This window comes from Mus pahari, chromosome 5 (assembly GCF_900095145.1).
Source record: "Mus pahari chromosome 5, PAHARI_EIJ_v1.1, whole genome shotgun sequence".
NCBI classification, from domain to species: domain Eukaryota; kingdom Metazoa; phylum Chordata; class Mammalia; order Rodentia; family Muridae; genus Mus; species Mus pahari.
This window is the reverse complement of record NC_034594.1, coordinates 58,132,462-58,146,208: the sequence shown is the minus strand read 5'-3', so window position 1 is coordinate 58,146,208 and position 13,747 is coordinate 58,132,462. Positions and strand designations below refer to the sequence as shown.

Sequence of the window (13,747 nt, the reverse complement as noted above, 5' to 3'; positions counted from 1 at the left end):
CCTTGGTCTTGCAAACCTTATATGACCTAGCACAAGGCAAGGCCTGGGCCAAGTAGTGGGAGTGGGTGGGTAGGGGAGCAGAGGTGGGGGGAGGGTATAGGAAACTTTCGGGATAGCATTTGAAATGTAAATAAAGAAAATAATAATAATAATAATAAATAAATAAATAAATAAATAAAAGAATTTGCATTGTTGTCCTAAAAGAGCAAAAGAGTTATTGACTTGTAATGGCTAGAGCTTATGACTACCTTGATTCCAGTAAAATTAAAAATATAATAGAATGCAATCCGGACAGTGTGGACACTTGATAATTAACATATTGAAGAGTCACTGACTTTTGCTAGGTGATAATGATATTGTGAATTTATATCCTAATTAGGATATATATTGGAACGATTCTGAGTGCTGTTTTATGTTTATAGTTTGCTTCAGAATAATATTTGACTTTCAGGAGATAAGCCAGGAATTGACCATTATCATTATTAAATGTCAGATACTGCTGACTTACATTTTTCCATATATCTTATGTATTTTTGAAACTTTTCCACAATACAGTATGTATACATGTATGTGTGTTGTGTGTGCATGCATTCCCATGTAGTTTATTATTGTTAGCTCTTCCAGCGTATGTAAGCAAGTGGTGGAGGATAGACTACTGTTCTTTCTTTAGACACTCTTGGGTCCCCCAGAGCAGGTAAGAAAAAAAGTCTTAGAGCCTGTAGATCTCTGTCATGTTCTCTTCACACTAGTCTATTTCCATAAACTTGCTATATTAAGTAGAACACATGGTCATGGTATTTATCATCTGCTTGTGCTGTAGAAAAGGTATGTTTTATATGAAAATAGCTTGTTAAGTAGAAAACAAATGCCCCCGTTTGCAGGGCTATCTCATATTCTCGTATTTAGTAGGTCAGCAATGAGGCTGTCTAGGGCTCTGTTTCCAGGTCCCTGTGCAGCGCAGGCTAGGGGTAGACAGCAGCTTCTCAGGCTGAAGGCAGAGAGGGCTGCAGAAATCAAGGCACATGACCAGGCCCCAGAGGGGCAGCCCTGAAACAAGACATTTGTGGTGAGACTGGGGCCCCAGCAGAACCAGCCCTCTCTTTTTTCACATTTCCTGTAACTCTAAATCCAGACTTGAATGTGCTGTCTCCTGAATTTTAGTTTCCTAAAATACTTTGGGAACACTACACTTCAAACCCTGAGCAAAACCTTGAGCAGTGGGATTACCCTCACTTCTGCCTCTGACTTAGTGCATACCCATGATACAGCTCTAAATAGACCTTGTGGGACCCAGGACTCTAAAGGCCGATGGTTCTTTTTTTTCTGTGAGCTTCCTGTCTAGTGGGAAGGAGGTGGGATAGTTTGAAAAGAAGCCAAATGAGAGATGCAGAGAGGGATGATGTATGCAGAGAAGGGGGTGCAGAACCCATCAGGGGCAATCAGGGGAGGCTTAAAACACTGTCTAGAAGAGTTGGAAGAGCTCTGAGTGAACAACAGAAAAGTAAAGGAAAGCCCAGGGCCATTAAGAGCCCCCAAAGAGGAGAATTGGGAAGCTGATGGTTTCCACAGCCTGCCGATGGAAGATCCCATCCCACCCTCCAGGTCAAAAGAGCGCCATGACCAATCAGATGGCAATGCGGGAGCAAGCCTGCAAAAGCTTGAGAGTGTAATGAGCAGAAATTTCAGCTCTGCCTGTGTAGAAGTGACAGTTGAAGCCACAGGGTTTATGGCATGCTTTTCCCTCATGTCTGCCGTGGGCAAGTGACACATTTTCAAGTATGCATTTTGAGTCTGGCATTTGCAAAGCTAGCAGCCCATTATTTACCACGCTAAGCCATGCTTAACACTCAGAGCACTACCCAATTACTTGAGGAACATTCCCCTCACTGGGAAGGGAGAAAGTCTGGGAGCAGGAGAAAGCCAGCGCTCGGAAGCCTGTGCCTGTGGCAGTAGCTTTATTGGTAGGCTTATGATCTCCCTCAGTGATAGCCTAAAGCACGTGAATTGCTTTTTATTGTTGTAAAAAAAAAACATTATTCAAGAAATTGAGACAGCCGAGAACAGATTTATGAACCTGTGTATCCACAGTTCCCGGGACATTTGGGCCAAACACTTAGTCTTTCTCTCATACTAAAGTTTGAAGAGTGATTTCTTTTAAAAGTGAAAGTGAGCAGAAAGTTGCTGTCTTCTTCCATGGCCAGATTCTCCCTGTTCTTCAGACGAAGCCTTTTAAAACCTGCTACACTTATTTCATGTAAACTGGCATCTCTGGGCATATGAGTATCGTTCATTATTAGCACTTATGCAAGCCTGGAGTGAGTTATGGATCCATCCCTCTTCTCCAGGCTCATGAACTTAGACTTAGACGTGTGTACAAGCCAGGTGAGTTTATATTTGAAAGCATTTGGCCAAGCATAAGTTAGGCCTAGAACATCCATCAAAAATAGCCCTGATTCCAAGTTTCACACAGCCTGGAAACTGCCCAGTGTGCATTTAAGAAGCCGAACATGAACATCTCTCAAAAACTTCCCCCGTCAAAGAAACCAAGAAAAACACCCCCAGTATAATGAAACTGTTCTTAAAAAGAAAAACAAAAAAGTCATAACTGAGCAAAGTTCTGGTAACTAGAGTCACTTTGTTTAGGAGACTGTGCATGCTGATGTGGAGATATTGGGGCTCTTACGATCTTTACTTCCATTTGTCCTCCTCAGCACCCACCCATCCCCCACCCCCACAGCTTTCAGCTACCCGTGACAAAAACAACATGTCCTTTTGTGCCTTTTGGGTGTACAAACCCAACCATTTATTCAAACATTCCCTGACCCAACAGAGTTTCTTAGGAGTCAGTAACGGAAATTGACGAGGTTGGCGGATACAAGGATTCTACACATTCTGTGTATCTGCGATTCGTTTGTGGTATGTGGAGTTTCAAAGAGGAACTGCGTCCCCCACGGGGAGAAAGTGAAGAAGGAAAATCTGGGCTAGCTTGTAGGAGCAGTGAGCAAAGCTCCCATGGTCAGTGCTTGGAAGCCCTCCAAGGTCCAACAGGCTCTAGGCAACTTGGGCAATTGTCATGGTATTAGAACCAGTCCAAGGTGCCAGAGTCAAAATACGGCCACCACTGACCACAGTGGAGGGCTACGTGAGAGTGTATGTAGGTCACTTACAGATTGTGAATTCAGACAGACTGAGTTTATACAATTATTTTTACAACTAAGCTCTGGAGAAGCCCCAAGTGTTGGGAACTTTTAGAAGGGACCTGTTTCACAACGTGTAAGAAAATTACAACATGTGCCTGAACGGTACGTCCTTAGTGGCTCATTGCATGTTGATAGCCAGGTGGGGGATTCTGCTTGTGGTGACGTTCCTTGCCCCACCTAGATGATGGCATTTCCTTGGGCCAATGTTGGGGTTCACTGGGACGCTCATGACTCAATACAAGCATTTCCTCAAACACATTCAGTGAACTCTGGTTTGATGCAATGAAAAATAATAAAATTCAAAATTGCTCTCCTCATCCCTGGGGCTTAATCCCACAAGTGGTTTTTGAGGGTCAGCCATGCATGGTGTAGGAAGTTCCCAAAACATGGAAAGAAAGGCAGGAAGACGCCATTTACCATAGTCTTTCTTTTCCCACGTGGTCACTGATTTTCTCTCACTCCTAGTCACCTGTCTCTTCAAAGACTTCCCTCTGTAACCTTCCACAGGTGACAAGGGGATCAAATTAGCTCCCGGGGAGATTTGTACCTCAGGCCTCTAAAGTAGGGAGCAAATTAGTAACATCGAAGATTCTGCCTTTGTTTTCACTAAGTGCTGCTGTGGAATTCTAACTTAATGGAAGTCTTTGCTTTCCCATAAATACACATAAACTCCTGCCTCCTGTCGTAGGCAGGGAAAGCCCTGTCAGTGGCAATCAAGGACTGATGCATATTTAAAAGCAAATGGCCGTAATTGAAGTTCTCAGTAGAAGCAATACCATCCACACTGTTTCTGGATTTACCAATTGTTCTGCCCTGTTGTAGCTTTAAAGCTACCACCGAAATTTGTTTTAATTAGCAGGCCTGTAATTTAAAAAGTTGTGTGTGGTACAGTGAAAGAATCAAGTCTGTGTGGTCCTAAGAAAATCCCCTCTGTTTAAAACTCTCCACGTGGTCTCCTGTGACCTTTGCTGTGGGTCTACCGTGGCGTCTGTCACACAGCCCGACTGTTCCTCCAGTCCCTTTGTGCTGCTGTCCTTTGGCTTGGCTCTCCCTGCCCTCGTCCATGCATGGCTGGTTCTCTTCTCAATCTCCAGTTGTCCTCAACTGTGTTCCTATGACAGAGGTGGCATTTCCTATGACGAGACCCTCCCCTGGCCCTTCATTTACCCACATCACTTTGCTTTATGATCCTGGCTTTTTGTCTTCTCTGAAGTTACCTAATAGCTTTCTGGCTTATTTTCTCCATGTCCCTCTAGAAGGACAGGCTGAGAAAGGCCAGGGTCACACCCATCAGACTTACAGTTGTCTGCCTACTACTTAGAAAAGAGCTTGGCATATAGAAGACCCTTGGAAGTAATGCTTTATATGATTGACAGTTTCAAGAATTACATAATAGTTTATAACCTGATGTCTGTTGCATACTAAGGATCTAGCAGATGGAAGTTTACTTCTTTCCAGCCCTGTCTGTCTAAACCCTATGTATTAGAGACTAACTTAGCACAACATTCAGTTATCATAAGCACAGAAAATCAGATCTAGTTGAACACAGAGTACTCATCTTTTGTGTTTGCAAAAGAGTGATATATGTTTGATTTTTTTTTTTTTTTTTTTAGGCTGTCCTTGTTGGAAGGAACCATGAATTGGCATTTTCCTTTCTTCATCTTGACCACAGTGACTTTATCCTCTGTGTACTCCCAGTTCAACTCTCTGTCACTCGAGGAACTTGGCTCTGACACAGGGATCCAGGTTTTCAATCAGATCATCAAGTCACGGCCTCACGAGAACATTGTTGTCTCCCCACATGGGATCGCGTCCATCTTGGGCATGCTGCAGCTGGGGGCTGACGGCAGGACGAAGAAACAGCTCTCCACGGTGATGCGATACAATGTAAACGGTGCGTGTGTGTTCTCCTTCATCAGTGAGGCCTTGCCACAGTCCTGCAGGCAAAGGTTCACGGCTTGGTCCCTGCCTAATCAGAGAAGCAGGGCAGCCAAGAGACGTCATATGATGCCATCTGGAACACGAGGCCAGGGTCTTCTAGAGGGAAGATGGCATGCCTGACATTAGGAGCTATGCTTTTGGTCCTGTAGCTGTTGGGCTTTGTGCTCTGTCTATCAACATTAATGCTTTCTCTCTTAAGGAAAATCTTTTGCATTATAAGCATTCTTATAAAACAGGTCCACACTAGAGACTAGCCATGTGGAACCCTTATGATGGTAGAGCTGCTCTGGATTGATAGGGATGGGGTGAAGTGAAACTACAGGAGTGATATAAGTGCCCAGAACTGTGCGTACACCAAGGATGAACGAAAACTGAGTCATATCAGAATGAACTCTGTAGACTGTACCCATGACAACTTCCCAATACAGTCACCACACCACTCGGTAAAACTAGATGGAAGGCGCAGGGAATGTCCCTTTAATTTATAAAAGTTCATTAATTTTAGTGGGGTTGGTGTGAGTAAGTTCACGGGTGTATGTATATGGGTGAGGAAGTGTGTGGGGACTAGAAGTGCATGTTGGGTGTCTTCTTCTGTCATGCTTCTTATTGGTCTCTCACTGAAGCTGAAAATTTACCAAATGAGCAAGACTAGCGGGCCAATGAGCCCTGAAGAGCCACCTACCTGTGCTTCCCCAATGCTAGGATCATAGAATAGACATAGGCCACCACCCAGGCGGCTTTTATATAGATGCTAGGGAAATGAACCCTGGTTCTCATGCTTCTGTGGCGAGCATGGAAAGGCATTCCCGCCTTGACTGAGACATCTGCCCAAACCACTTTGTCTGCTGATCTAAAGCCACTTTGAAATCAGAAGCGAAAAAGCTAAATGACCTAGAAAGAAAATAAGAAAGGAAGAAAGAAAAGAACTGAAGGAACTAAGGCCCAGGCACTGTACATGGCAACTAAAATATGCTTGTAATCATCGCCCTTGGGAAGCCAGACAGGAGGATCAAGAGTTCAAGACCAGTCTGGCTCTATAGCAACCCTGTGTCAGAACATTGAAATGAACCTGGAAATGTAGTTCAGTGCCAGGGGGCTTGCCTTACGTGTACAAAGCCGTGCGTTTGGTATTTAGTTCCACAAAAGGACAAACAAACAAAAATAAACAAACAAACAAACAAAAAACAGTAACGGATGCAGGTAAGGCCCTGTGAGAAAGGCTAGGTGTTATTGGAAGGGAAAGCTTGTTTTGAATCACCTGCTCAGCCATAGGAACCCGTGTTTGCAGGCAGGATTTCCCTGTAGGGTTAGCTCACTAATGCTGTGTCCCTTTCCATAGCTCTGGCACCCGAGGGAACGGGACTGTTTCTGAGCTCATCTTTGCTGTCATGCACACTGAGCCTGAACTAGGCAGGCGCCAGTTACCTCACTGGAAAGTGAAGGCGCCTTTCACCGCGTTCTCCCTCCCTTCTCTGGTGATGACATTCTAGGACTCTTGACTACATTGGCTCTCGCTGCCAAGAGTACTAGTTCAGTGGTGGAGGAATGCCTTTCCTTGGCTCTAGCTGCTCCCACTTCCTTTGTGTTTTAGTGGGACCCACACCAGGCCTAGTGGTGTCCTCTGTTGGCAGGGTAAACTTGGCCTGCTTCTGCAGGCCACCTACCTGTTAGATGTGAGGAAGGGCTGAATTCTTGGGACATAGTGTCCTCCTGTCCCTGTAAGTTCAGGGTTCTGGTGATTTATACCACTTTTGTGACTCACCGCTTAAATGTATGGCTGTTCTTGCTTCCATCCAGGGCCTGTCAGCCAGCACAGTTCCAAAATAGCATATGGCAGGCATTGTGTCTTGTTTTGATTTGTTCAGGTTTAGCTTGTTTTCAATGCTGATATACCATGATTTTAGATCTACACCTTCCTTGGTGTTGGCCTGTTGGCTACCAGTCCACCTCCACCTTTCCACTCTCCAGAATTGCCAACAGTTATATGTAGAATGTGATGTTAGGGTTCATATATACTTAAACATGTCGGAGGCTAATTTTGGAGTTCAGACTCTGAGAATTTGCTGTAGTTGATGTTCACTGAGGTAGGAAGAAGTGAGATTATTTGGAGTGCATATGAGGATGTGGAAGATGATCTTTTCCCTTGAGAAGTGCGTTAATTAGTCTTATGTATTGCTGGAACAAGAGTATCTGAACAAAGGCAAGATTTAGCTCAGTTCCCAGTTTGGAGGGAAAAGGAGAGCAGAAACTGGAGGCTGCTGGTCATGTATCCCCAGCCAGGAAGTAAAGAACAAGTGCCTGGTACCCAGGTGCCGCCAGCTCAGGAGATGGTACCTCCTAGGTGTGGGGATCTCCTGGGTGTCGGCCGAGTTTTACCACCTCAGTTAACCCAGTCTGGAAACTTCTACAAGCATGCCTACAAGTTTGACTCTTCTGTGTTTTGACTCTACAAGTTTGACTCTAGATCCTGCCAAGCTGTCAGTTGGTTATCACAAGGAGGAACTGTACCTATAGAGAGAATAGAGGCAAAAAGTAACAGGGTTGGCACTTGGCTTTAGAGGTGTCTTCACACACACACACACACACACACACACACACACACACACACACACACACATACACCACTCCCCAAAGCTTGCTGTTCTCCAGAAAATGGTTTCCCCATAGCATGCTGTGAAGGTGAGTGAAGGTTCTGAAGCCCCACCCACCCATGATGTAAAGCCCTCCTTGTGGACCAGGGCATGTCGTGGCCCTGGCATTCCTGGAAGCTGAGGAAGATGCCCCTTCAGAATGACAAGGCAGCCCTGAAGCATCATCAAGGTGACTGTGACAGGAATTTTAAGGACACTATAACTTTGAAAAGCCCCTGGATAATTAGTGCGGTCCTGTAATCCGGTTCCCTGTGGAAACCTGTCTCATCCTTATGACATTTTTTTTTTCTCTTTTTCATGCCCCCAAACTAAATGGAGCATGAATGAATGGCTCGTGTAAAATAAAGCTTATGCTGCCATAAAATTAATTTCTCTGCTTTCCAAGCTCAATATCAAGTAAAAACCACAGTGTTCTGCTTGGCGGCACATGACAATTTGTAATCGTCTTCCTAATGCTTATTTTATTCATTTTCTTTTCTCCAAATAGAAAAAAAAAAATCACATTGTTAAATCCTTGGCAAGAAAAGGAAATAATGCTTAAGAATGTTGGGCAAGGGAGTTGGATGAGGAAGCTTCCTGCCATTCATTTCTTCCATGGCCAGAGTTCATTTCTTCATGCTAGCCCCAGAGTAGACCAGCATTCATGCTGACCACAAGAGGAACATAACATACCTGCTTGGTTCAGGAACAACTGTCTTAAAAGAAATTCTGTGGTTTATTTTCACACTATCCACGCCTCCAGAGACAGGGGCCCCTTACAAAGCAAATTTAGCCTCTCGTAACTCCTGTCTGGTTGTTCTTTATACACCGTGGTTCAAATAATACTTTTTTTTTTTTTGGTGTGTGCATGTGTATGTTATGTCTACTGGTGTGTATGAGTTTAAGAGCACACGGGTGCATCTGTGTGAAGATTGAAAGCAGATATCATGTTTTTCCTTGATTGCCCCCAACCTTAAGTATTTAGGCAGGGTCTCTGTCTTAGTTAGGGTTTTACTGCTGTGAACAGACACCGTGACCAAGGTAACCTCTTATAAAGGACAACATTTAACTGGGGCTGGCTTATAGGTTCAGAGGTTCAGTCTATTATCATCAAGGCAGGAACATGGCAGCATCCAGGCAGGCATGGTACAGGAGGGAGCTGAGAGCTCTACATTTTTATCTGAAGGCACTAGCAGAATACTGGCTTCCAGGCAGCTAGGATGAGGGGCTTAAAGCCCACACCCACAATGACACACCTACTCCAATAGGACCACACCTTCTAATAGTGCCACTTTCTGGGCCAAGCATATACAAACCATCACAGTCTCACTTGTGTTCACCAAATTGGCTTGTCTAGCTAGCCAGTTCTACTTGATGAATCTCCCGTCTCCACCTCTTTCTGAAGGCTGGAATTTTAGGTGGGCTGCCATGCCTGCCCAGCATTTATGTGGGTGCTGGGAATCTGAACGCCAGTCCTTATAGATTGTGGAACAAGCACATGACCTACTGAACCATCTCCAGAGTCTCGTTATTTGAACAAGGTCCTGCTATGTAGCCTCAGACAACCTCAATTTTAACTCACGACAATCCCCTTGCCTCAGCTTCCCAACTCCTAGGATTCTAAGTATGACCCACTCTGCCCAACAAGATTTATTTTTAGTATGTAAATTCTCATAAAAAAAAATACTGCCATGTTTCTGATTTCTCTTTCAGGAGTTGGTAAAGTGCTGAAGAAGATCAACAAGGCTATTGTCTCCAAGAAGAATAAAGACATTGTGACCGTGGCCAATGCTGTATTTGTCAGGAATGGCTTTAAAATGGAAGTGCCTTTTGCAGCAAGGAACAAAGAGGTGTTTCAGTGTGAAGTGCAGAATGTGAACTTCCAGGACCCAGCCTCTGCCTCTGAGTCCATCAATGTTTGGGTCAAAAATGAGACCAGGGGTGAGTGGATCTCCTATTCTGTGTGGGCTCACTCTTGGTGAATGAGAGAGGGGGACATGGCAATTCTGGCTGGAGTCCTCAAGACCAGAGGTTGTTCCACCAAGAACGACCTGGGTTTTGGCATTCTCCCTGGGCCAGGTTCAGTCGGCCTGCCTTCCCATGGCTACCACGGGTCACTGTTAGGGTTTTCCTCCTGCAAGGTAGACAGCAGAAAAGAGCACAGCCCTCTACCTCTCTCCTCAGACTGCCAGACCCGCCCCCAAGCCCTCCCCCACGGGCTCCTGTCTGTTTGACTGGTCTCCTTGCTTGGGTTGCCTGGTTTTGCACCGAGTGTTTCCTTGGCCTGGAGTATCCCTCTCATGCACTGACTTTGTTTCTCTCATGACCCCATCGCCCTGGATGGGAGCTGTGGGTGCTCATCACTGGCTCTGTTTGACCTGTGATTCCACCATTTTGAACCGGTCTATTCGGGCGTTTTCAACATCCCGTGGCGTTTTCAACATCCCGTGATGACGTCTTGTTTGAGATGTCTCTTCTCCTTAAATGGAGGAGTTTTCCAGTATTTGGTGTTCCCAGCCTGCTAACCTGTAGGCTGGAAGTCTCAGAGACTTTCAGGAGGAGCGTGGAGCCTACCGCAACGAAGCAAGGCTGTGCTGCTCTGATTTCTATGATAAACTGTCCCTGTCCCAGCAGAGAGCTGCTTTGGGAGGAAAGAGTTTAGTTGAGCTCACAATCCCAGATCATAGACCATCATGGCAGGGAAATCTGGCCAACGTCTAAACTCACTACTCATGAGCAGAGAGAAATAAATGCACGCATGCTCCATTCTCAGCTCTCTCTGCTCCCACACAGTCTAGGGCCATAAAACCAGGAAACGGTGCTGTTCGTTTTCATGTTGGGTCTTCCTGCTTCAGTTAAAACTGCCAATAAGTAAAAGACGATACTTTATTAATTCATTCTTCCCAGATGATTCTGGGTTCTGTTCGGGTGACAGACTAACCCTTAGAATCACTAAGACTGGAAATGTACTCTTGGGGTTAGAGTCATACGAGAGGCAAAGACTCGGTAGGGTAACCCTGCCCTTTGGGAACAAGCTTCTCAGGTCCTTGGATTACCCAGAGGTATGTCTTAGAATACAGTTCCTAGGGCTGGAGAGATGGCTCAGCAGTTAAGAACACCGGCTGCTCTTCCAGAGGGCCAGAGTTCAATTCCCAGCAACTACAAGGTGGCCCATAATCATCTATAATGAGATCTGATCCCCTCTTCTGGCATTCAGGTATACATGGAGGTAGAGCAGTCATGTATATAAAATAAATTTTAAAAGTATTTTTTTTAAATGAATAGTTACAACACAGTTCCCTGCCCCCCTGGCTTACTGGGGAAGAATTTCCGAGGGATGGGCAGGGTACCTTCAGTCAGGCTCCATCGCCCATCATCATGTATGTACGTGTGTGAAAATGTGATCACCTCAGAGGAGCTAGTGAAGAAGGGGAAAAAAGATATGCAGGGAGCGGAGAACCAGTGACTTTCTCAGTTGCTATGCAATCTGGAGTCCACTCCCAAACCATTCTGCTAGCAGGAGAGAGTGTGTGTCTAGGGCTGATTTTTGGCTGCTGGATCCTGCATTTCTGGTGGTAGCTGTCAGCAACTAATACACACAAAAATGACTCTCGGTCCTGATGTGACGTTATGTCATTGTACTCTATGCCTTCTTTAACCGTAAAAAGATAACAGTACATCATGTTGGTGTACCATTTGATGAAGCCCCTGACCCCCTGTTCTGGGAACCTCAAGCAGGCTTTCTCAGCTCTGTCAGACCCAGTTCCCTCCCTCTGTTTGTTTGTTCATTTGTTTATTGGCAGTGCTCCTGATGGAGCATAGGACTTTGCACCAAGCTAAACAAGCCTTCAACCAATTAGCTACATCCTTAGCCTTCAAACCCCCTCCTTCTAGCTTGAGACAAATCCATAGATAATATCTATGATCTATAGATATTATCATAGATTATATATATATATTCCCATTGCACACATAAACAGATTATTTTTAAAAATTAATATTATGGCAGCCACAGGAATTTATAGTTGTGGTTAAATAGCTATAACTTTGGGTCCAAGTACATGTGAATCCATGATACATGTTTTCCTTTGGGTATCTTTTGCCAAATTCCATAGGATGAGAGTGTGAACTGGCAGTAGTCAAGTAAGTCAGGTGTGTTATGCCATGACATGAGGAGCCATAAGCTGTCACCATTGCTGATGACATTTTTAAAAAAATTAGGCAAACCAAGAGACCTTATCTGGATCTCACAATTATAATAACCCCAAACAGGCTGTTTCTGAGACTTTTCTGCTACAATAACAAGCAGACCTCTCTTTCACCTCTCGTCATTAGCAGTTATCATGACATAATTGGAAATCAGTGAGTCACATGGGGCTTAGCGAAGAGGGTGACTCCCGGATCTTACTGCCACCTGTCATCACCGCCTGATGCAACTTGTAAACATCATGGCGCAGAATTCCTGGTGAACTTCCAAACGTGTCCCACAGCAATCAAAATGGAAATATTTAAAAGTAGGAGCTGAAAAAGGCGGCTTGGCACTTGGGAGTACTTGCTGCTCTTACAGAGGACCAGAGTTCAGTTCCCAGCAACCGTGTTGGGTGACTTACAACCACCTGTGACTTCAGGACCAGAGGAATCCCAACAACCCGCTACCATGGGTACCTACACTCGTGCTCATATCCATACCGAGACATACACATATAGACATAGTTAAAAATAGTAAAAATATAATTTTTTTAAGTGAAGCACCCTTCATTGTGCGGGACTGTTTTGAACACCACAGAACATGTGGCATGCCTGGCCACTGCCAGCTCAACCAAAATACTCCCACAGATCCCCAGACAAACGGCCTCTGTCCCCAAATTGCTAAGCTCCTCTGGAGAGATGAGCTTCCTGCTGAGAGAGCTAGGGCTAGGGTCCTCTGCTCAGCCTGTGACAGGGCTGACTTGGGGCCCATGACTGCCTCAGTTTCTCCCTGCCACAGAGGCTTCTCTCATCCTCCCATCGCAGACCCCCCAAGCCCACCATGCTTGCAGCAGCCTGGAATGCTTCCCATCCTGGTTCCCTGTGGAGCTCCTGCACAGTTGTGAGCCACCACACGAGCAGCACAGAAGCTGCAGGCTTCGTAAGAACACCAGCAGAAGTTGGTACCAGGGCAGGGGAAGTTTCTTCCCTTAGAACTTGTTCTTCTGTCTCAGGCTGGCTTTGAACTCAGAGATCTGCTTGGCTTTATCTCCTGGGATTAAAGGTGTGCACCACCATGCCTGAATCTAAACTCGGCTGCGTAGGATCTTATCCCATAGTCCCACTCCCTTAATTTGTTATCTCCTTGAACACAGGATTCAACTCTGTTTCACTTCCTGGTAACCCTTTAATACCTGAACTGTATGTTTTATATTTTTCCTTTCTCAACTTGCTACAATTATTTAAAATGCTCTTCATACCCAGCACAAGGCAAGGCCTGGGCCAAGTAGTGGGAGTGGGTGGGTAGGGGAGCAGAGGTGGGGGGCGGGGTATAGGAAACTTTCGGGATAGCAATTGAAATGTAAATAAAGAAAATAATAAAAAAATTAAAAAAAAAATGAAGTCTGAGAGGGCAGCAAAAATAAATAAATAAATAAATAAATAAATAAAATAAAATGCTCTTCATGAGACTTACCCAGAGGACAAAGTCTATGATGGGTGTTTCTGAGACTTCCCTTGTCAATGCAATTAATCTGAGTTACTTCACCTTAGCCTCAGGAAGATAAGGGCAAAAGCCACATTCTTCACCAAAATACCACAAAAACAGACTCTAGGCCACATATTGAAATTCTTCATTGAAACCTCTTGGGCCAGGTCCTCACAATTCAATTTTTTTTTTTTTTTTTTGGTTTTTGGTTTTTGGTTTTTTTCGAGACAGGGTTTCTCTGTATAGCCCTGGCTATCTTGGAACTCACTCTGTAGACCAGGCTGGCCTCGAACTCAGAAATC

At 44.9% G+C, this 13,747-nt stretch overlaps 1 protein-coding gene across 1 annotated transcript in view; it reads left to right on the top strand.

Annotated features, from left to right (window-relative positions):
• Window positions 1-13,747, top strand: part of Serpine2 (serpin family E member 2) — a 65,263-nt gene that overhangs the window by 32,354 nt on the left and 19,162 nt on the right. Inside the window, exons 2-3 of the mRNA XM_021198251.2 lie at window positions 4,814-5,094; window positions 9,485-9,712. Of these exons, the coding sequence (XP_021053910.1) occupies window positions 4,836-5,094; window positions 9,485-9,712 (487 nt within the window). The 5' untranslated portion in view covers window positions 4,814-4,835. The remainder of the gene's footprint in view (window positions 1-4,813; window positions 5,095-9,484; window positions 9,713-13,747) is intronic.